The sequence below is a fragment of the Oncorhynchus mykiss genome, chromosome 15, assembly GCF_013265735.2.
Source record: "Oncorhynchus mykiss isolate Arlee chromosome 15, USDA_OmykA_1.1, whole genome shotgun sequence".
NCBI classification, from domain to species: domain Eukaryota; kingdom Metazoa; phylum Chordata; class Actinopteri; order Salmoniformes; family Salmonidae; genus Oncorhynchus; species Oncorhynchus mykiss.
Genome location: NC_048579.1, coordinates 69,197,791 through 69,221,188, shown reverse-complemented (window position 1 = coordinate 69,221,188; position 23,398 = coordinate 69,197,791). Strand labels below are relative to the sequence as shown.

General features: G+C 44.1%; 2 protein-coding genes across 6 annotated transcripts in view; one reads left to right on the top strand and one right to left on the bottom strand.

The window, feature by feature from the left end:
* Positions 1 to 957: 957 nt before the first annotated feature.
* Positions 958 to 22,183, bottom strand: LOC110490616 (prestin). 5 transcript variants are annotated; one of them, XM_036945107.1, is made up of 18 exons: positions 21,691 to 22,183; positions 14,167 to 14,465; positions 13,481 to 13,620; positions 11,250 to 11,360; positions 8,576 to 8,763; positions 8,057 to 8,221; positions 7,521 to 7,756; positions 7,050 to 7,197; positions 6,527 to 6,640; positions 5,989 to 6,066; positions 5,625 to 5,720; positions 4,643 to 4,749; positions 4,359 to 4,428; positions 4,019 to 4,111; positions 2,229 to 2,357; positions 1,690 to 1,905; positions 1,402 to 1,456; positions 958 to 1,253 (listed from the first exon to the last, which is right to left on the bottom strand). In XM_036945107.1, the coding sequence occupies exons 3-18, from the start codon at positions 13,494 to 13,496 to the stop codon at positions 1,114 to 1,116; spliced, it is 1,962 nt and encodes a 653-aa protein (XP_036801002.1). In that variant the 5' UTR covers positions 13,497 to 13,620; positions 14,167 to 14,465; positions 21,691 to 22,183; the 3' UTR covers positions 958 to 1,113. The 5 variants fall into 5 exon arrangements, with proteins under 5 accessions (XP_036801002.1, XP_036801000.1, XP_036801001.1 ...); XM_036945105.1 differs by having other exon boundaries at positions 14,184 to 14,465; positions 21,691 to 22,182; XM_036945106.1 differs by having other exon boundaries at positions 14,184 to 14,462; positions 21,691 to 22,182.
* LOC110490615 (tetraspanin-33) overlaps positions 19,249 to 23,398 on the top strand; it is a 17,286-nt gene continuing 13,136 nt past the window's right edge. Inside the window, exon 1 of the mRNA XM_036945108.1 lies at positions 19,249 to 19,668. Coding sequence (XP_036801003.1) covers positions 19,570 to 19,668 — 99 coding nt within the window. The 5' untranslated portion in view covers positions 19,249 to 19,569. The remainder of the gene's footprint in view (positions 19,669 to 23,398) is intronic.

Below are 23,398 nucleotides of genomic sequence, written 5' to 3'. Positions count from 1 at the left end.
CATTGTCTTGCATTAGGAGGAACCCACGGCCAACCGCACCAGCATATGGTCTCACAAGGGGTCTGAGGATCTCATCTCGGTACCTAATGGCAGTCAGGCTACCTCTGGCGAGCACATGGAGGGCTGTGCGGCCCCCCAGAGAAATGCCACCCCACACCATGACTGACCCACCGCCAAACCGGTCATGCTGGAGGATGTTGCAGGCAGCAGAACGTTCTCCACGGCGTCTCCAGACTGTCACGTCTGTCACATGTGCTCAGTGTGAACCTGCTTTCATCTGTGAAGAGCACAGGGCGCCAGTGGCGAATTTGCCGATCTTGGGGTTCTCTGGCAAATGCCAAACGTCCTGCACGGTGTTGGGCTGTAAGCACAACCCCCACCCGTGGATGTCGGGCCCTCATACCACCCTCATGGAGTCTGTTTCTGACCGTTTGAGCAGACACATGCACATTTGTCGCCTGCTGCATTTGGCAGTGCTCCTCCTGCTCCTCCTTGCACAAAGGCGGAGGTAGCGGTCCTGCTGCTGGGTTGTTGCCCTCCTACGGCCTCCTCCACGTCTCCTGATGTACTGGCCTGTCTCCTGGAGACTACGCTGACAGACACAGCAAACCTTCTTGCCACAGCTCGCATTGATGTGCCATCCTGGATGAGCTGCACTACCTGAGCCACTTGTGTGGGTTGTAGACTCCGTCTCATGCTACCACTAGAGTGAAAGCACCGCCAGCATTCAAAAGTGACCAAAACATCAGCCAGGAAGCATAGGAACTGAGAAGTGGTCTGTGGTTACCACCTGCAAAACCACTCCTTTATTGGGGGGTGTCTTGCTAATTGCCTATAATTTCCACCTGTTGTCTATTCCATTTGCACAACAGCATGTGCAATGCATTGTCAATCAGTGTTGCTTCTTAAGTGGACAGTTTGATTTCACAGAAGTGTGATTGACTTGGAGTTACATTGTGTTGTTTAAGTGTTCCCTTTATTTTTTTGAGCAGTGTATATATAATAAAAGGTTTGAGTCACTTCAAACTGCCAATGTGAACGTGGCTTTAGAGCAGCCTTAGGTGCATGTGGCCCTGTGTCCCCCCCCCCCTTGATGTCCCCCGTCAGACAATGTCATTGGATGGCAGGGATGGTGGGCGGGGCAGTCCGGCGCCGACTGTGCAATACAGCGTCATGGACGGTGGGGAAGACCATTTCTGGGGTCGCGACCCCGGTGAAAAACTGCAGGGTGCGGAGTTCAGCCAGCAGAGTTCCTGTTAGGAAACAACACACAGCTTGGTAGGTAGGCCTATATCTGAATGACTAGTGTTATTGTTGCTAAGGCTAGTGTCTTAAACAACCTCTAGTTCAGTTACCCTCAGGTTTTGTAATAGTAATCTAGACCAGTATGTTATAACTCACTGCTGCAGCCAGCGATGAAGACACACACATCCACAGCTGCATACTCCTTGATCACCTGCAGAGAGGAAAACTCATGAGAACACCATGAAATGAGGAAGTTGGAAACTTAAGAGGCAATCAGAAGTAACACCAGAGTCCTGTTCAGAAGGGCCCAACATTACGATAGAAATGTCATGAACAAAGCTGACATTACACCTAATTCTGCATGACAGAAAGGCATATCTGTTCTGTAATGTTACACTTCTGAACAGACCCCAGTGCTCTGCGAGTCGAGATAAGGTCCCTTACCAACTTGATTGCTTTGGCTCCCACAGAATCGATGAAGTTGACGGGGGTCCAGTCCAGAATGAGGGTGTGGACAGGACAGAGGGGCTCTAGGAACCGGGTCTCCTCAGAGTCTGACTCTGTGTGGGTCTCGGCCACCTGCCCGTTCCCCTGCCCCTCCAAGTGGTTCTGGGAGCCGCCCCCTGCCACCACTTCGTGAGTGACGCCCAGCTCCACATCCTGGCCCAATCACAAGACGGCCGAAATTGTATCAGCCAATCATATAGGAGAATGAAGGAAACCAATATCGTGTCTGCCAATCACACAAGACCAAAATTGTACCAGGCAATCACACCTCTTTTGGCTTCAAACCAACCACAACAAGGCTAACAGCAAAAAGCCTCTTAGAAAATGACTACGTGAAGGCCTTCAATTCTGCCCGTCTGTCTGGTGTTCTGGTTACAGTGTCAATATGTGGCGTGTTTCAACAAGAAGCAGGGGAAGTAAACCAAATAGTGATATTGTGAGTGACGGAGCAGAAATACCATATTAAATGGGCTCACCAGTTTGACGACAGCACTCATTTTTTGTGGTGACTTGTGGTTTTGGCTCTCCCTCTCTGCGCTCTCCTTCTTCAGTTTTCTTTTTCGGGCTTTCTGTATAGCCTGGAGATGTACGGGGTCCACTCCTGTCTGTACACATGTTTAAATATGACGAGATAGGATGGGTCAAGCTGTTTTTTCCCCAATGCAAGGATCCCTCACTGAACTGTAGTGTAGCTACAGTCTACAGGAGAGATGTACTAGTTTGCTAGGCCTAAAGTGCTTGACCCGTAACATAGTCGGACAAAAATGAAAACTAATGCAACTCTGCATATTCCACACACAGAAACACACACGGCAGCTGAGATTACCTTCCATATTCCACACACAGAAACACACACGGCAGCTGAGATTACCTTCCATATTCCACACACAGAAACACACACGGTGGCTGAGATTACCTTCCATATTCCACACACAGAAACACACACGGCAGCTGAGATTACCTTCCATATTCCACACACAGAAACACACACGGCGGCTGAGATTACCTTCCATATTCCACACACAGAAACACACACGGCGGCTGAGATTACCTTCCATATTCCACACACAGAAACACACACGGCAGCTGAGATTACCTTCCATATTCCACACACAGAAACACACACGGCAGCTGAGATTACCTTCCATATTCCACACACAGAAACACACACGGCAGCTGAGATTACCTTCCATATTCCACACACAGAAACACACACGGCAGCTGAGATTACCTTCCATATTCCACACACAGAAACACACACGGCAGCTGAGATTACCTTCCATATTCCACACACAGAAACACACACGGCAGCGGAGATTACCTTCCATATTCCACACACAGAAACACACACGGCAGCTGAGATTACCTTCCATATTCCACACACAGAAACACACACGGCAGCTGAGATTACCTTCCATATTCCACACACAGAAACACACACGGCAGCTGAGATTACCTTCCATATTCCACACACAGAAACACACACGGCGGCTGAGATTACCTTCCATATTCCACACACAGAAACACACACGGCAGCTGAGATTACCTTCCATATTCCACACACAGAAACACACACGGCGGCTGAGATTACCTTCCATATTCCACACACAGAAACACACACGGCAGCTGAGATTACCTTCCATATTCCACACACAGAAACACACACGGCAGCTGAGATTACCTTCCATATTCCACACACAGAAACACACACGGCAGCTGAGATTACCTTCCATATTCCACACACAGAAACACACACGGCAGCTGAGATTACCTTCCATATTCCACACACAGAAACACACACGGCAGCTGAGATTACCTTCCATATTCCACACACAGAAACACACACGGCAGCTGAGATTACCTTCCATATTCCACACACAGAAACACACACGGCGGCTGAGATTACCTTCCATATTCCACACACAGAAACACACACGGCAGCTGAGATTACCTTCCATATTCCACACACAGAAACACACACGGCAGCTGAGATTACCTTCCATATTCCACACACAGAAACACACACGGCGGCTGAGATTACCTTCCATATTCCACACACAGAAACACACACGGCAGCTGAGATTACCTTCCATATTCCACACACAGAAACACACACGGCGGCTGAGATTACCTTCCATATTCCACACACAGAAACACACACGGCAGCTGAGATTACCTTCCATATTCCACACACAGAAACACACACGGCAGCTGAGATTACCTTCCATATTCCACACACAGAAACACACACGGCAGCTGAGATTACCTTCTCTTTGAGGGCGTTCAAATAAAGGTCACTGTTTGCAAAGTAGATTGAAGAGTTTGAGTGGAAAATCTTAATCCCTGTGCATTCAGCTGCCTGGAACAGAGAGGCAGAATCACAGGTCTCACTGCTCATCCAACATCATGTACATTCTCATTCTATCCCAGGGTAGTTACAGGCCAGTTACAGGCACTAACAAGTTCATTTAGAAAAACCTTGTCCACCATTACAATTTCTTTGTGACAAACTTGTTCAATACTTTAATGAGACCTAGCTTTTTAGTGCCTGCAACTGTAAGACCATATAGAGAGTTGTGTCATTTTGTGATAATGAGCATTATTACTTTTTCATATTCATCCACGTCACAGTACAGGCCTGTGTCCAGGACCTGTCCCAGGATCACACTCTTTGGGCTGTGGAGAAGAAGGGGTCGAGAGATATTGAAACGTTTTAGCACAGTTATTTCATACATTTCCATTGAACAGATAAAAACTGAAATGACTCAACCCAAAAATCTAGCTTTTTTCCAAATCAAGCTGGTGATATGAAATGGTTACCAGTGATCGTGAAGGGGATATTAAATACTACACTTGAATATATTTCAGAAGTAGTAGGATGGTTTAGTACCTCTGTGTTCTGTAGATGACACTCAGGATGGCAAATCCTAAGGCCACCAGAAGTCCAAGATCAAGGCCCAACAGCACAGAGGCCACAAAGGCTACCAGCCAGATAGCCTAGAAGACAATACAGACCAAAGCAACAATGGTTACAGATAGGCTTCGTCCCAGGTCTCTTTGTGCTGTGTATCCAACTCTTACAGTCACTGTCATGCAATGACCGTATGATCATTCGGTAAGATAGCGCGAACTGATCTGGGACCAGGCTTCCATAGCAAACTGATCTGGGACCAAGCTTCCATAGCAAACTGATCTGGGACCAGGCTTCCATAGCAAACTGATCTGGGACCAGGCTTCCATAGCAAACTGATCTGGGACCAGGCTTCCATAGCAAACTGATCTGGGACCAGGCTTCCATAGCAAACTGATCTGGGACCAGGCTTCCATAGCAAACTGATCTGGGAACAGGCTTCCATAGCAAACTGATCTGGGAACAGGCTTCCATAGCAAACTGATCTGGGAACAGGCTTCCATAGCAAACTGATCTGGGAACAGGCTTCCATAGCAAACTGATCTGGGAACAGGCTTCCATAGCAAACTGATCTGGGACCAGGCTTCCATAGCAAACTGATCTGGGACCAGGCTTCCATAGCAAACTGGTCTGGGACAAGGCTTCCATAGCAAACTGATCTGGGACAAGGCTTCCATAGCAAACTGATCTGGGACCAGGCTTCCATAGCAAACTGATCTGGGACAAGGCTACCATAGCATGACATGTACTGAAGGAATCTGTCCGATTGGGTTTTCTGGTGCGATGTGGTCATGATGCGGTCAGATCATTTAAATTGCTTACATTTTAGTCAATTCAGAAAGTTAACCAAATTCTAAGTTTACATTGAAAAGCGTTTAAGATAATTCAATTTCAGTGTACTTCCTGAAATGACCCTGGGTTAGATGTAATCAGAAGGAGTTGTGTTGCGGTCCAGACTCACCAACTCGATCTTGCTGGTCCTCCACAGGGCAGGGATGTCCCTGAATTGTTTAAACATCCCCAGCAGGTTAACCATGATGATGGCAGCCAGCGCGGTCTGAAATGACAGGGGGGTCAGGGGTGAGTCGGGGTGCATTACCATTCCAATAGGATTGGACATTTCAATGCAGATATTTATTTAGGCTACTGTAATAACGACTCAAATTCCAACATTAATGCAACTTTTTAATTGGTTGACATTTTGCAAGGGATATATTAAATAAAGCTGGTGCCTCTGACAGGACTGTTTCCCTTCCTCATTCTCCCTTCGCCGTCTCATAGAACACCCGCTGTAGGTGCTGTTGGTCGGTAACTGTTACACCCACCTGTGGCAGAGGCTGGAAGACAAAACCAATGGCCACCACCACCAACAACACCACCATGGACGCCAACAGACCCGCAATCTGCAAAGACACACACAGATAAGGTACGTTAACACACCTATCATTTAGCCTTCCTGGAGTCTGCACAGAAGCGTCTGTGGTTGATCTAATCTTTATGGCTTCACGGCGCCAATTTAGCTCCCGTTATGAGGTGACACATGTAATGAAAGGACAACTGTGTCATGTTAATGGCCATACACTCAGTGTGGGCCCAGCAAACAGGATGGGTGTGTGTGTGTCACTGTATCAAATCGTATTTGTCACATGCACCGAATACAACAGGTATTACAGAGAAATGCTTATTTACAAGCCCTTAAAAGTAACAATTAAAGAGCAGTAGTAAAATAACAATAGCGAGGCTGTATACAGGGGTAACGGAACAGAGTCAATGTGCGGGGGCACCAGTTAGTCGAGGTAATATTACATGTAGGTAGATATTAAAGTCACTATGCATCTATGTATGTGTGTGTGTGTGTGTTACCTGCGTATTGCCCCCGGTGCTCTCCTGCACCAGACTGCGGGACATGGAACAGGTGATGGCGAAGGTGTGGAAGAAAGAGCTGACAAAGTTACACAGGCCCAGGGCAATCAGCTCCTACAGGGCAACACAGAGCCAACGGGTTAGACTCTGGGGTAAAGTATCCCACAGGTACAGATCTAGGATCAGCTCCTACAGGGCAACACAGAGCCAACGGGTTAGACTCTGGGGTAAAGTATCCCACTGGTACAGATCTAGGATCAGCTCCTACAGGGCAACACAGAGCCAACGGGTTAGACTCTGGGGTAAAGTATCCCACAGGTACAGATCTAGGATCAGCTCCTACAGGGCAACACAGAGCCAACGGGTTAGACTCTGGGGTAAAGTATCCCATATGTACAGATCTAGGATCAGCTTCCCTCACCCCATGCCTAACCTTAACCATTAGTGGGGGAAATGTTATGACGTTCTTTGACGTCGCCACTCTCCAAGGCTATAATGGCTACAGTACTGTGGATAAACTGACCTGGTTACCATCCACACTGTAGCCGTGTTTCAGAGCAAAGATCTTGGCCAGAGAGATTCCCATGGAGAAGCCCACCACCGCTATGGCGATAGAATCCGTTACCAAGTTGGGCAACAGAGAGAAGTCTGGGATTGCAGGTGGGAGCAGCCTGGAAACAAACAACAAATATTGTCTGAAAAGTTGACTGAATAGTAACAACTGTTTGTACAGTACATGTCTTCTGATGCTGTTACTTGTGCATTTTGACTCACTAAACACTTTTTGGACCATAATATGCCACCGATACCTTTTCCCACTATAGAGCTGACCTGAACCGTACTGGCTTGGATATTGGGTTCTCACAATGTGCTTTCAGGTTCTAGTAACCATGTAGGATGCATACAGCAACCCGTTTGGTTTGGCTGGGCCGAAGGCCAGTTCAGTACAGCTTGGTTTGGATCGGCCCAGTAGTGTGAAAAGTCCTTCTCTTACCCGGATGGAATTGTCCTGACCACGTCTACTTGGTAGTTCTCTGACAGACTGAGGCCATAGGAGATCCCCGTTGAGACCATGACCACAATGATCTCTCCTGGGATGGGCACAGGCAGCTTCTTCTTGAAGCGCTCGTTGAGGTCCTTCACGCAGTAGAGGACCACCATGCAGACCCCGCCCACAATCAACGTGGTCACGTTGGTGCTGGTGATGTCACTGAACACGGCCATGACACTCTGGGAGGAGAGAGGGGGTGTGAGAGACCTGGGAGTGTGTCCGTGTCCCCGAGAGCATTGCATAAAACTCACAATCTATATTTATCAGGAATTAATCATTTGTCATTAATCATTAACTAAATCACGCAGGCTTGTAAACTAGGTCTAATACCCATGTATTACAGCAGAGTACATCCACGGACACCTATAATGTGGATGACTTTCCTGTCTGCTACTGTTTAAAAGTTAACCACTCCATTCCTCATGCAGGGGCCACCATCCAGCGGCAGAGGCCTCTGAGAGGCCCCGTCAGTGACTCACGTGAAGAGCGGACAGGGGCCCACTGAAGCGCGGGGTCTGGATGCCCAGCAGGTATTTCAGCTGAGAGATGAAGACGTGAACAGCCGCGGCCGTGGTGAATCCGCGTACCAAGGGCTCCGTGAGGTAGATGGCCACAAAGCCAAACCGCAACAGCCCCAGGACCAGCTGGGGGGAAAGGAAAGAAGGAGACAGACAGAAAGACAAAGACAAACAAGGGGAGAGTGGATGATGACGGTTTACTTGCATAATAAATGTCAACATAGATAAAGTAGGTTGACATTAGGTCAACTAAGTTGCGGTCCTGTGGATCCCACTATGGTTGAGTAAACAGTGAGCGCTGAGAAACCGGTTGAAACCACAAACCCCCAAGGTTCCGGGATGATCCTTATCTTCGGCATGAAAACTTTGACCTCTTATTGAGAGACTGACTAGTGGTGGGAAAGCTAGTGGCAACAGAGAGGATGCTGGGTTATTTGAGGGGACATTTTTCTGAAGGTGGAAGAGGGGAGTGTGACCCACCTGTATGACTCCCACCAGGGTGGTGAGGACTACGGCTACGTGGACCCTCCTGGCATCGCGGGCCTCTGTGTCGATGAAGACGGTGGTGTTGGTGGCGGTACCATTCAGGGCCTGGATCGTGAACATGGAGTCAGGGGCCTCCCTCACCACCACTCCTCCAATCATCAGGCTGATCACCGCAAACGTGCCTGCAGAGAGCACAGCCACAGCCTTAAAATTAGGGGTGTCAAACTCAACTCCTGGAGGGTTGAATGTCATCTGTTTTTGCTATTTCCTTTCCATTTGTGGAAGCAGGCTGCCTAATGGTTAAGAGCGTTATAACACTAACCGAAATGTCGCTGGTACAAAATCAGAGCCGACTAGGTGAAAAGTCTGTCAATGTGCCCTTGAGCAAGGCACTTAACCCTAATTGTTCCTGTAAGTCTCCCTGGATAAGAGCGTCTGCTAAATGACTCAAAAGTAAATGCAAAATGTGTCCAATTAAGACCTAGACAATCAGGAAGTTCCTTACTAATTAGTGACCTTAACTGATCAATGAAGAACAGGAGAGGAGAGAAAACCAACCGACACTCGGCCCTCCAGGAATTGACTTCCGACACCCCTGGGGGTTAATGGTTTAGGGGTAGGGGCTTTTAAGGGACAGGGTTTAGGAGTTCTAGGCTTCAGGGACACAGACAAAGGGCTTAACACCTGGCAACATCATTGATACTGAATATGATGACATCCTCACTCTGAAAACAGAATAATAGAAGTATAAATTAATTCAATGAACTGAACTGTGAGGTGCACTCTCTCTTCAGTGGGTTGAGTCTGACTGACCATTGCCTCTCATCCTGTGTGGCTCAATTGGTAGAGCATGCACCACCAAAACTGTGGGTTTGCTTCCCGGGACCGCACACATGGAAAACATATGCACACATGACTAAGTCACTTTGTATGAAAGTGTCTGTTAAATGGCATATTATTATTTCATGACATTGAATCATACAAGTTTGACTTGGTAGCTTTGGCACTCCCCCTAGGTCAAATAATTATCATAGCACTCCCCATTCCCCTCGAGGTTATCAGTCAGTCGCCAAGGTGCCAGGTTCTTTATCAGTAATGGTTTAATAGAGAGGGGAGACATCAGTGCCACACCAGTGCAAACAGCTGTGAACCCAGTCCAGGCGCCTCTGCCAGGGCAAGTCTCTGTGTCTGGTAAACGAGGTATGAAGCAATGTAAAAACTCATGTTAAAAATGTGTTCTCATTTCCAGATCAGGTTTGCTTGTGTTAGCTCGTTACGTTTGCAACTAGAGATGTTGACACGGGCTTTTGCCCAAGACTTGAACGGGTGCCAAAATATTCCTTCATCCCTGCCTCAGAGGGAGAGAAGGCAGTCGCAAGTTACTACAGCAACTGCCCTCCTTAAGGCCACAATTTGGGCGGAGGCCATTTTGTTACAACTGCTGCCGCTAACTATTTCCAAGACGGTTTTAGTTCTTCTTCTCTTGTTGAAGTGTTTAAAGTGATTCCCTGACTCACCGAGTTGTCACCTGGAGACAAACGTGACGGCTGAAATTGGAGGCAAGGCTATGTCTGCCTTGAATGTTCCCATAAATCTGGCCTGTCTATGTGCAACAGATGGGGTCACTATATGCCAAGAGACCTGACCTCACCCAAGCTTCACAAGGACACCGATCAATTCCCAAAGTAAACCATTTCAAAACTTGGCTCATTTCCTGAAGTGTCATGAGAAAAAAAAAGTTGAGCTATTATTCTGGTCACTTAATCTGTTACTTTTGAATAGATGAATCTCTCAGACGTAACACCCAGACTCTTGATTGACTGGGCTCCCTGGGTGGATGAGAAGGCCGAGTCCCATATAGCACCATATTACCTTCATAGTGCACTACTGTTGACCCGGGCCCCATAGGGCTCTGACCAACAGTAGAGCACTAAATAGGGAATAGGGTGCTATTTGGAATTCACCTGTTGTTGGCGTGGTTTGGAATGGTCAGTCTGTACTTGGCACAGCCACCGGAATACAAAACCCTCTGGCCAAGAAGTGAAAAGGCCACGGCTGTCCAGGGGTAGAGACCTATGGGAAAACTATGTGAATACAACCAGGACTACTTCATTGGAACACCCAGTAGGAGTAACATCCATTATCACCACAGGTAGGCTGCAGGGGTAGTGTTCAGTAGGGCACAAAGTAGCAAACCGGTTTGCAAGGGAAAACAAAAACAAATGTTCTTATTAGAGACGGTCGGGTAGTATCTGTACCTCCACGTTTCAAAACATTTACTTAAGCAATAAGGCCCGAGGGAGTGTGGTATATGGTCAATATACCACGGGTAAAGGGCTGTTCTTAGGCACGACGCAACGCGGAGTATACAGCCTGTATACAGCCCGTAGCCTTGGTATATTGGCCATATATCAAACCCCAGAGGTGCCTCATTGCTATTATAAACTGGTTACCAACGTAATTAGAGTAGTAAAAATACATGTTTTGTCATACCCGTGGTATACGGTCTGATATACCACGACTGTCAGCCAATCAGCATTCAGGGCTCGAACCACCCAGTTTATAACACTGAACCCGACTCCGCTCCTGGTTAGCCACATTATACATCTCAATAGTGTAAAGTGACTTCCTCTGCACTAGTTGGAGCTCTGTCGTCGGGATGGCTCACCTATAGATATGTGTCTAGAAGTCCCAAAGAAGGTGTAGAGCAGGACGGGGTAGAAGGAGGAGTACAGGCCATACACAGGAGGCACGGCAGCCAGCATGGCATAGGCAAGACCTGGGGAGAGAGGATGGGGGGGGGGGGAGATGGAATGATGTTCTACTTCCCAGTGCATACACACATTGATACATCAGTAGCTAATATGGGGAGAAGTCTGTCCATAATAAAGAGCTGCTCTACCTTCTTAACAGCAACGCAGGTCCTACAGGTTCTAGTTTTGTCGCACCTGGACTACTGTACAGTCGTGTGGTCAGGTGCCACAAAGAGGGACTTGTTGTGAAATGTTTTTAAAATTGTACAACTTCTTTAATTTTGATGGACCCCAGGAAGAGTAGCTGCTGCCTTGGCAGGAACTAATGGGGATCCATAATAAATACAGTACCAAAGTTAGGACACACTTATTCATTCCAGGAATTTTCTTTATTTTTACTATTTTCTACATTGTAGAATAGTGAAGACACACTCTTGGCATCCAGGTGAAGCTGGTTGAGAGAATGCCAAGAGTGTGAAAAGCTGTCATCAAGGCAAAGGGTGGCTAGTTTGAAGGATCTCAAATATAAAATATATTTGGATTTGTTTAACACTTTTTTGGTTACTACATGATTCCATGTGTTATTTCATAGTTTTGATGTCTTCACTATTATTCTACAATAGTAAAAATAAAAACCCTAGAATGAGTAGGTGTGTCCAAACTTGACTGGTACTGTATATGCTGAACGAAAATACAAACGCAACATGCAACAATTGTAAAGATGTTGCTGAGTTACAGTTCATATATAAAGAAATCAGTCAATTGAAATAAATATATTAGGCCCTAATCTATGGATTTCATATGACTGGGCAAGGGCGCAGTGGGCATAGGTCCACCCACTGGGGAGCCAGGCCCAGTCAATCAGAATGAGTTTTTCCCCACAAAAGGGCTTTGTTACAGACAGAAATCCTCAGAAGAAGCCGGGTGTGGAGGTCCTGGGCTGGTCTGCGGTTGTGAGGCCGGTTTGGACGTATTGCCAAATGCTACAAAATGACGATGAAAGTGGCTTATGGTAAAAAAAAAAAATAATGTAAAAACATTAAATGATCTGACAACAGCTCTGGTGGACATTCCTGCAGTCAGCATGCAAATTGCACACTCCCTCAAAACATGAGATATCTGTGGCATTGTGTTGTGTGACAAATCTGAGCATTTTAGAGTGGCCTTTTGTCCCCAGCACAAGGTGCATCTGTGTAATGATCATGCAGTTTAATCAGCTTCTTAATATGCCTCACCTGTCAGCTGGATGGATTAACTAGCCAAAGGAAAATGCTCACTAACTGGGATGTAAACAAATTTGTGCACAACATTTGAGAGAAATAAGCTTTTTGTGTGTATGTCAAATTGTTGGGATCTTTTATTTCAGCTCATGGAACCAACATTTGACATGTTGTGTTTATATTTTTGTTTAGTATAAAACAATCTGGTCAGAAAGGCAGCATCTGGCATTACCACTTCAACACCCTCATCTCCAAGCAGAAGCTAGTGGCCTAGCAGCCTTGTTGTTGGCTCAGCTCATGGCCGGTCTCACCAGTGGTGTGGCACTATTCTTTATAGGTTTGTACCGACTGATGTATCATTGAATAAAATCCTTTTAGAATATGAAAAAATACATCCTCCAAATGCAACCTCTGTGTGTACCTACCTACACGTTGGCTCAAATACACGTAGTTTCCTTATTACCCTCCTGCACTAAATTAGCCCCTCCTAACGGCAAAATTGTCATTGATGGTGATTGCCTATCGTGAATGACAATTTGTCATGTTTTACAGGTGAAATTCCAAGCTGCATCTGCCAAACCAGACTTTCGATCTCTGCGTTGTTAATCCATTTCATGAGAATATGGAGTCTTCTTGAATGATGTGTAACTACTGTTTCGTGAGTGAATTTTAAAGCACATGTTAACAACAAGCCACACCTGTACTTGATTTCAATCAAAGCACAAACTGGCAGGCTATTTATTGGCACGTGTTGTTGACTTTTAGTCGCTTTAAAGGGAAAAATCACAAACATTCAGCACAATCAACAATGATTAGGCTTCGATATAACTTTATTAAAACGAGCACCATTCTGAGAAGTGCCGCCCCTGACTCTAAACCCATTCTGAGAAGTGCAGCAGTATACCCCTGACTCCAACCCCACTGACCTTGAGGTAGCTGCATGACCCCTGTGCTGAGGCCTGAGACCAGGTCCCCAAACAGGTACTCTTTGACAGGGTAGGACGGCAGCCATGTTAAAATGGGCAGGAAGCTCAGAGCAATGGCTTTGGCCCTCTCTGATGAGCAGCTGGGAAGAGAGAGAGTGAGTGAGTAGGTGTGTGTGTGTGTGTGTGTGCTTAATCAGCTTATCTATTAGGGAAGCTTCCAAGCAGCAAGTAAATGGGTGTGTACTTCTACTAGTGTAATACTAGACAAACATTGTCAGATTAAAAAAATAATAATCATAACTTCACATAAGCTTTTACAGTCGTAACAAATTTCCTGAAAAAAGGTATTGCATAATTCCACATCCCAGTCACACACCCAGCAATGTTCTTCAATCCCGGTCATCAAAACACCGATAGGTATGTCTACTGGGCTGGAACAACACTTGAACACACTGTGGGTCCCAATGACCAGGATTGAAGAACACAACACTACAGTCTGTTCAGATCTGTAACAGGGTCATGTTCTTTAGGCGCCTAACGGCAGAAAACAGACTGAAACAGAGTGGGACTACCTGGACCTGTCCAATAAGAACCACAAATGTTTTCCATTTCCTGTTGCAAAACGTTGTGTACTATTATAGTACAGTGTGTACTATTAAACACAACCCAGGTCTGTGGACACTAACTCGATGTAGATGCTTACTGGAGCTGCTGTGCTAGTCTCTGTCTGATGGTCTTGGGGCTCCTCTCTCTCGGGTGCAGGAGCTGGGTGTGGAGGTAGGCCTCATCGAACACAGGCCGTTCCACACGGTACATCAGCGGTGGGGGCGCATCCTCGCAGGGCGTTACATGTTGTTCCATAACACAGACAGGACACTGGGCATGTCAGAGAAAGGGGGCGGCTCCTAGCTTAAGTAGGCTTTTTCTCTCTCTGTGTGGTTCGCTGACTCCTTTTCCACACGTCCTGCTTCCTCCCGCTGCTCTGCTGAGAGAGGAAGACAAAACAGTCAGTAACTGTTTAGACCAAATGTTTTTGAAGCAAAGCGTTGTTTTGACCAAACTCCAGCAGGGTTGAGCACCATGCGGCTGGTAGTTTTCATTAATACAGTAGCCCTATTTATGGAGATTACAATGAGTTTCTGGTAGTGTTTTCAGGCATATGGGCTGTCTTTTCAATGAGTTTCTGGTAGTGTTTTCAGGCATATGGGCTATCTTTTCAATGAGTTTCTGGTAGTGTTTTCAGGCATATGGGCTATCTTTTCAATGAGTTTCTGGTAGTGTTTTCAGGCATATGGGCTGTCTTTTCAATGAGTTTATGGTAGTGTTTTCAGGCATATGGGCTGTCTTTTCAATGAGTTTCTGGTAGTGTTTTCAGGCATATGGGCTGTCTTTTCAATGAGTTTCTGGTAGTGTTTTCAGGCATATGGGCTGTCTTTTCAATGAGTTTCTGGTAGTGTTTTCAGACATATGGGCTGTCTTTTCAATGAGTTTCTGGTAGTGTTTTCAGGCATATGGGCTGTCTTTTCAATGAGTTTCTGGTAGTGTTTTCAGGCATATGGGCTGTCTTTTCAATGAGTTTCTGGTAGTGTTTTCAGGCATATGGGCTGTCTTTTCAAGCAAATATTTTGAACTGATATTGCAAAATTGTGACCAAATATTAACTTTCTGCTCCATGTGGAAAAAGAAAAACAGGGGTTTATTCACTAGGAACCAAAGGGGAAGAAACAGGAAGTGAACTCCCGAACATGTCCAATAAGAAACTTGTTTTCATGGCAAAACTTTCTGTAACAAATAGTTGTACTACAGATGGAACTAATGAATACACCCCATGTGTGTTCTACATAAGAAAGTTTACACTCCAAAATCAATGCAGAGATAGGAGCCTATTCTTTGGGCTAAAGAACAGTCCAAACTACACTTCAGGCTGACTGTGGTAGCCTGGCCTACACAACATGGCAAACCAGAGGATATTGACCTTTCATGTTGGAAGCTACTTAGAGGAAAGGTCTCCAGCAGCCTCACTAAAAATAGACATCCATTTCTTATCATATACTTTATAGACTTCTGCGGCAATGGTAAACATGATCACAATACTCTTAATCAGAACAGTGTCTAAAGCAGGGCTCTCCAACCGTTGTTCCTGGAGAGCTACCCTCCTGCATAGGCATTGACGTAAAGGTATAGGCTATGACTGACTACTTATTGTAAAATCAGAATATTTAAACAAGAATTAAACATGAGATTAAATATATTAAACTGAACTTCTGGAAACCTGACAACAAAGACGTGAAGTTATCACACCATGTGTATAGTAACTGGCTGTTCCTGATTTTGTTAGCTGCCTAGCGACTTGTGTCATCACTGACAAAGCACATCCACAACCACATCGAAATAAAAAGGTAGCTAACTAACGTCAGCCACATGTTTTAACCTGAATTGCAGGTTACAGAGGAATGTGTAGCGGGAAAGTGATGGCTATCTACAGAATGAAAAGCGCACATGACAGATGCGAATGAAGGACCATTTCTTACCTTCCCGACCTCAGCCTAGGATGTCACACTCTGACGCGATTGACCGAATTCAATTTTAGAAACTGACCGCGCATCTAGGCTCCAGTTACAGTTTAACACCGGGAACGCAGTTTAACAACCGTCGACACTCGACAGCCGCATACTCCACCAGAGGAAGATCACTTGATGGAGCCGGGCGCACGTAAACTCTGACGTCACTAAACCAGTGATCATGGGACTTGTATTTTCTTTCCTACAGTTGTTGGAGTCCCCTTTTCTTATTATCGTTATTGGTGCTATCTATATACGTATTATAGTTCTTTGGTTGGTGTTTTTCCAAAGTATATGCAAATACATTTCCAAAATACTCACCTAAATTAGAAATAAATTATAAATTGATTTTGTTTCAGTTTATCATACTACATAATTCCGTGAATTTTGTCAACACTGACAATTGCCTTGCAGATAAATTTGAAAAAAGACAGAAGATCACTCATTCTCCCATGGAAAATTCATGAGAATTCATGGGAGAATCATTCTCCCAGTCCGGTCGGCCTGGCCCTATTGATGCTCATTGCCTCACAGATTGTGAGGCCTATTGGAAATGTGTGACAGACACGAAAAAATATATGTTTTCGTGTGCAGTACACGATTTTGTATACAGTGCATTTCAATCACTGATAAAGACAGTAGGTTAATACAGAAACGAAAGGGAGGGGAGGGGCGAAAATCTAGCAAACCAAAGGTTGTGTGTTCGAATCTCTTCATGGATAACTTTTGCATTTTCGCTACTTTGCAACTACTTTGCATGTTAGCTAACCCTTCCCCTAACCTTAACCCAACTCCAAAACCTAACCCTTTAACTACTTAGCTAGCATATTAACTACAATCTTAACCCATAACCGTGCTAACGTTAGCCTCGGCAAATTGAAGTTCTTGAAATGTACACGAATGCGTCAAGAGAATTGTGTAATACACAGGAAATGCGTTGTGATGAAAATCGTGCCTGTCACGAATTTCGAATAAGTCATTTATGTATATTTCACAATAAGCTGTGACGGTGTGTTGAACCTTAACCATTTTAAATGTCAACTTCAATGGGCTACAGACCCCATAAGGATACAGAGGCGCTCTCGAGTGGCCTTCTTGTGTAAAATAAATGTATTCATGAAATATTATTAATGTGCTCAAATAATATTCCGACAGATGGCGCCATTGTATGCTTTTTACAAGCTCGTGTCTCGGTTCTGCTTTTTTTTTAGTATGGTACGTCACTAATCACTAGATGTCTCCGTTCTGCTTTTTGACATTATATTGCTGGCATTAAATTATAGATACTTGGTCAAAGGCTTAGGTCACCTATACTGCCTAAGTACTGTACTTTATAAAGGGGAAGGTGGGTCCTGCATTCAAACAAATGGTTAAGAAATGGTCATGGATCTAAATGTTGGCTGTGTGAACTTTACAACTTCAATCCTTCATAGTCAATCTTAAATGGCCAATTGGGTGTACCAATTTCACCACCACTACTATATCCACCACTAATTTCATTACTACTACTACTACTACTTATCAGGCAAAACATAACAACTTAGGTTGGCTACATTCATGTATTTTCTCCACTCTACTCTATAGGCCTAGGAGCATGGCGTACTGAACAGAGGACCCTTTAATCCATAGCCTCTTTGCAGAAATAAGATGACCAGATCCAACTTGTCTGGTGCTAGCAGGCAGCCAGCTGGCACTAAAGGGCAACCCCAGAGGAGAGCTACCTGGAAGGCTGCCAGTGACTAAGAGAGTCCCAGGCCTCAAAAGCCTCCTGGACAGGGTCTGTGTAGTGTAATACCCTGGCATAACAGCATTCATTACAGGCCGCGAGGGTAAATTATTTGGTCCTTTTTATTTCATTTTGTATCAATTTTTTAAAAAGAATGGTGATCTCAGATGAAGGCACATGGTAATCTGAATTTCCTCACAATTCAAGGCATAAATACTATTCACTGTTCTCTCTTTGTGCATCTGTTTAACTTTGTAATCATATGAGAACATCAATGTCAAAGGAACTGATTATTTAAAGGCCCATTGCAGTCAAAGATCAGTTTTCCTATGTTTTGTATCAATTGTACAACAGCTGATTAACGAACACTGTAAAAGTGTTTTAAAAAATTCTGATAGTTTCTGCTTGAAAATCCAATCTACATAGGACCTTCTAATCAGCAGGTTTGCATGGGCGGGAGTTTCGGTTTGCCTGGTGATGTCACCAGGCGGTAATTTGGTTAATAGACCAATAACAAAGAGAGTTCCAAACATAGAGATCCTATTAAATTACTAGAGGGGATCTATGTTATAAACCTCCAAGTTCCAGAATGGAGTGAAAATGGCAGCCATATTGGTCAGGGACAAATCCAAACTAGTCTATGAATGGCTGTTGAGGCATAATCCAGATTTTACTTATGCAGAAAAATACATGTAATGCATGTGCTATATCCGAAAGTGTGTATTAAAATATTGTCAGATAATTATAAACACAGTTTTTTTTACAGGTTTTATACACATTTTCTGTATAAACAGCCTCTAAAATACATGTAAACAGATCCTAAATGTCTACATTTTTGTTTTCTTGGAAAGCTGTGAGTGCTATATTTTAAATTCTTAAAATGTATTATTTTACACAATATCTGATCAAAATGACTGACCTTTAGACCATCATAAGAAGTGTCAAGTCTAGTCTAGTATTCCAAATCCTAATTCTGCCAATAATAGCTAGTTTTCAGTTTTCCCAACTCAGACCACTCCCAAAAAGTCCAAGCAAAATTCTTGCTTGAGAAATTGTTTTTTTCCCATTTTTTATGGAAATCTATTACATTAACGTACTTAGCTAATTGTTACCCAGAAATTATTTGATAGTGATATAAAAACGGCTAATTGGGCCTTTAATGCCAAACCCTTTACGTTAAAGATATTTGACACCGTGTTACTATAAATCATGTAAAATTGAGCAAGTGTGTATTTATTGTGTAATTTGTGTACCAGTTTTATCTTATGTAGTCAAATGCACCTCAAACAATAGCCTCAAACATACAATTGGTTTGTTAATCATGTTTTAATTAATTAAAGCAAATTAATAGTTTTTTATTTTGTATTGTTTTGTAATTGATTACATTGCAGATACCAAACTAATTTAAAGTTACATATTCGGCTACATCCGTTAATCCTTAATCACAGTAGCACTAGCAACTTTGAAACAGGTGACTCACGTCGCACAATACTGAGAAAGACGCCCTCTTTACAAACCCAAGGTTGCGCTGCTGCTGTAGGCTTTTGATCGTGTCTCTGTTGTGTTTGAAGCCTATTTTCTCTAGACTTGTCTGAATAAGGAAATGTAATAGGAATCCAGCACCACCGAGGGTGAGAAGTGACTCGCTCTACAACGTAGATTACTGTAATTTACTTCGTAAATAAAAAAAAGTAGCTATAAACGCACGTATGAATGCTTTGATTTACCTGGACTATTGCGGAAAGACCAAGGAAGGTGATAGCCAACATTTACGCACGGATTGGGTATTCTGATTTTTAACCATGGGGAAAAGAGCCGCGCTGGCGACTTACGATAAAGAGTTCAGCTTTGTCAGCCCAGTTGTCAAATATCTACTTTTCCTTTTTAATTTAATATTTTGGGTAAGTATTTAATATGTTTAGGTTTCTGCTGGTTTTGTCTGCTGATTTTGTGTAATCTGTGCACCTCACTCTGCCTAATTTAAGTTTACGTACACATTTTAATTGTACAAATTGTAAATATCCATTTGCTGTTAGGCTATAGCTTTCATTGGACGTGAGCAACTTCCAGTAATTTAGTCTACTTTGCTGTGAGGACTGGTTAACCATTGATTTAGGCTGTTAATGTGTTATTGTGTGAATGCATGAGAAAACCAGCCTCACTAACAAGACACATTCTTTCTAAGTCCCACATAGCCCCACAAAATAGTTATGTGTTACAATCATGTCTTCAATAGGATGAAACATTTAGCCATGTTTTTAATGCCTTTGCGTCTATGCTACAAAACAATCATAATCAACCCTTAACCGTGGAAAATAACCAATATTGTCTATTCAAAGGAGTACATGAAATAAAGGTTGTATTCTGCTTCATATTTGACACCAATGACTCCTACTAGTGTCATACTAAAGGAGTGCTTATTTGCTGATGAACATGTTTAAACAGCAGCTACAACATCACAGCTGTGATAGTGGTGAGGAATGGAGCTACAGGCATGCTAAGGAATGCCTGCACATCCCTTGCAGCTCTCTCATTGGTCAAAGTGTCACCTTGTTTTGGAACTCATTTGTGTTTAAATAACCAATTTTACTCCATTAATAATGGACCTGGTCTTGATAGACGTTGGCTGCTAGAATATGTTTAGACCTAAATTAATAGGCTTTATATAGAGGGGATCCAGACTCTCATTTAATAATAATGTGAAAACCACTAGGAGCAGCAAACAAAACTCCAATATACACTGCTCTGTATACGCCCGTCTACTGTCACAACTCCTTTTTTTAACCAAGCTGTTGCCAAGCAACGCACAGTTTCATTTATTCATATGCTGATGGTGCAAGATGGGGTTCTGTGAAAAGGGGGCCCATGCACTCTCCTCTCCAAATCTGTTTAGCAGTCAAATGAGTGTATCAAATATGCCTCTTAGATACTTCAATCACATCCTAGAAAGCTGTTGAAACAGTTATCTGTGAGAGGGCTATTTGCTCTCTTCTTTCTTGTTGTTGCTAGACCTCATCAAATGCTTGTTACAGTTGTATTTTGCATGTTTGACTATCAGAAACTAATCTTGGCCCCATTTTCCTCTTTTGAATGAGCTTTCCTAGTCACAGTTTGTATCAAAATATGTGAGGAGGACCCCCCCCCCCCCCCCCAAATCACTGTCACCAAGCACTGATGTGCCTTTGATGGTGATGACACTAGAGTCGGCGCTGTTCTGAGCGACCTATGACACATTAGGAGCTCTTTGAAATATCCAGGCTTGGTGTTCTGTATTGAGTTCATACCTTTGATATGGGCCCTGCTTTAACATCACACAGCATAGGCAATCATCCCATGATGACTGTCAGTGTAGGCACACTTGTCTATAGTGTCGGCAAAGGCTAGAATCTGGCCTAGTGCCCTTTGACACAACCCCTCGCTCTCTCTTTCCCCACTGCCATCATCTCTCACGATCTGTTCAATAGAAAAACATCTGGGGGAAAATGTGCCACTCTGAATGCTCCTGATCTCATGACATCTGCTTTGTTTATGATTGTCAGCATGCCGACTGATTTAGCTACTTCCCCAAACGTTGTCTCCTTGAGTACAGAATATCTATAACGACTATGAAAAGGCAGCCAGCTGTTAAACATTAACAACTCTGGAAGCAGAAGTTTGCGAACTACGCAAATTGATAGTACAGATGTCAGCCTACTGTCAGGTGCTTGGGGGAACTGTAACTTTCACTCACTGTTCAACACTAAGGGGATTTCTGACTAAGACGCAAGAACAAGCAGCCTTGTTATTGCAGACTGGGATTTCCAGTGTTGGGTTTTAGTCCGTACTGCTTTGCAGTGTTAATAGGTTTTGACGTGGATTTATGTCCAGTTCTGCTGTGTTTACATTCCATAACTAGCGGAAACCTAGCATAAACGTTGGCCTACCTTAGCTCTGGTCCAGGGTGTTAGTACGTATTCCTTTACTAACACCTTAGCTCTGGTCCAGGGTGTTAGTACGTATTCCTCTACTAACACCTTAGCTCTGGTCCAGGGTCTTTAGTAGGCATTCCTCTACTAACACCTTAGCTCTGGTCCAGGGTGTTAGTACGTATTCCTTTACTAACACCTTAGCTCTGGTCCAGGGTGTTAGTACGTATTCCTTTACTAACACCTTAGCTCTGGTCCAGGGTGTTAGTACGTATTCCTCTACTAACACCTTAGCTCTGGTCCAGGGTCTTTAGTAGGTTCTTCCTCTACTAACACCTTAGCTCTGGTCCAGCGTCTTTAGTAGGCATTCCTCTACTAACACCTTAGCTCTGGTCCATGGTGTTTAGTAGGCATTCCTCTACTAACAGAGAGGAGTTAATTAACTAGCAGAGGCAACTCTTTCTGGTTGTGTGAAGAGACCAGAGCTAATCCTTCCTATGCATAGCAGATAAAGGCAGATTCATAGACAGGAAATGACAGGGCTTGAGGTTAGCTGTGTGCAAAACAACATGTAGGCTACAGTGTCAGTGTGTTCACACCCGGATGTTCCCTCAAAATACTTCCCTTTCAGGTTTGATTCTTCATTATGTACAGTAATGGTAGCATTACATCTGCTAAATTTACCACATGGGTCACCTGCAGAAGTGGCATGGGAAAAGAGTAACTCAAGAACACACTAATGTCAAATAATTTCATTCACCATAAACACATTTTTACATGTCAAAAAGATTTCACTCCCAGAATGCGGACGGAACCAGGTCCCCCCCCCCCCCCCCCCCCCCCATCCCTGGCCACTTCTACATTGATTTACAAGTTTGAACATGGACGTCCTAAAAACAAACTCCTGATTGTTACAGCCCAGTCCCTCACAACGTACCACAAGTCAAAGAGCTACTCTTCGGCCTTGTGCAAACAGGATAAGATCTTGTAAAAACTTGCATCTCTGGCTGTGAGGAATGCATTTTTGACGCAGTTTTTCACCCCCTCTGGCTAGCTGGAGAATGTGTCTGGAAGGACACATCTAACACCCTGCGTAGACTGTTAAAATCGAGGGAGTCATCAGTATTGCTACAAATGTGAACTATGGTGTGAGAGGTTATCCGAACAAACCACCAAGGAAGATATCCATCTCTAGTGATCACATGGCAATTCCATTTGAGGTACAGAGCTGTAAGAAGGCCGCCCATTTTCTGTTTCCATTTTCCCGAAATAACTTAGAGGGCAGAATTTACACCACAACCAATGAATCGCTCAACTCAAACTAATGACTGGGTAGATGGCTCAAGAGTTTATTCTCTATCTTTGCATAGATAACAATGGTTTTGTAAACTATCCATTTTAGCCTCCTTTGTGCAGAGGAAGACTGGTCCTTACTCGGAGGACAGACTAGGCTTTTCCCTCCAAAGTGCAAGGTGTGGAAACTGGATACTGGAGTGGGAGAGGGGTTGCTGTGTGCTCCCTGTTATGTTGGTGAAGCTACAGGTTGGAGTTAAAAGTGAAAGGGCCATTATAAGAAAAGCCCTCTGATCGCTGCCAAGTTGCTTATTTAATCAAACGAGAACCAACTCTATAGAACAGAACACATCCCAACTCACTAGTTCTGAACTGTGACCCATCAGCCTATTATGGATAACGTCACTAGTTGAACGTTGTTCGTCGGTTCTGT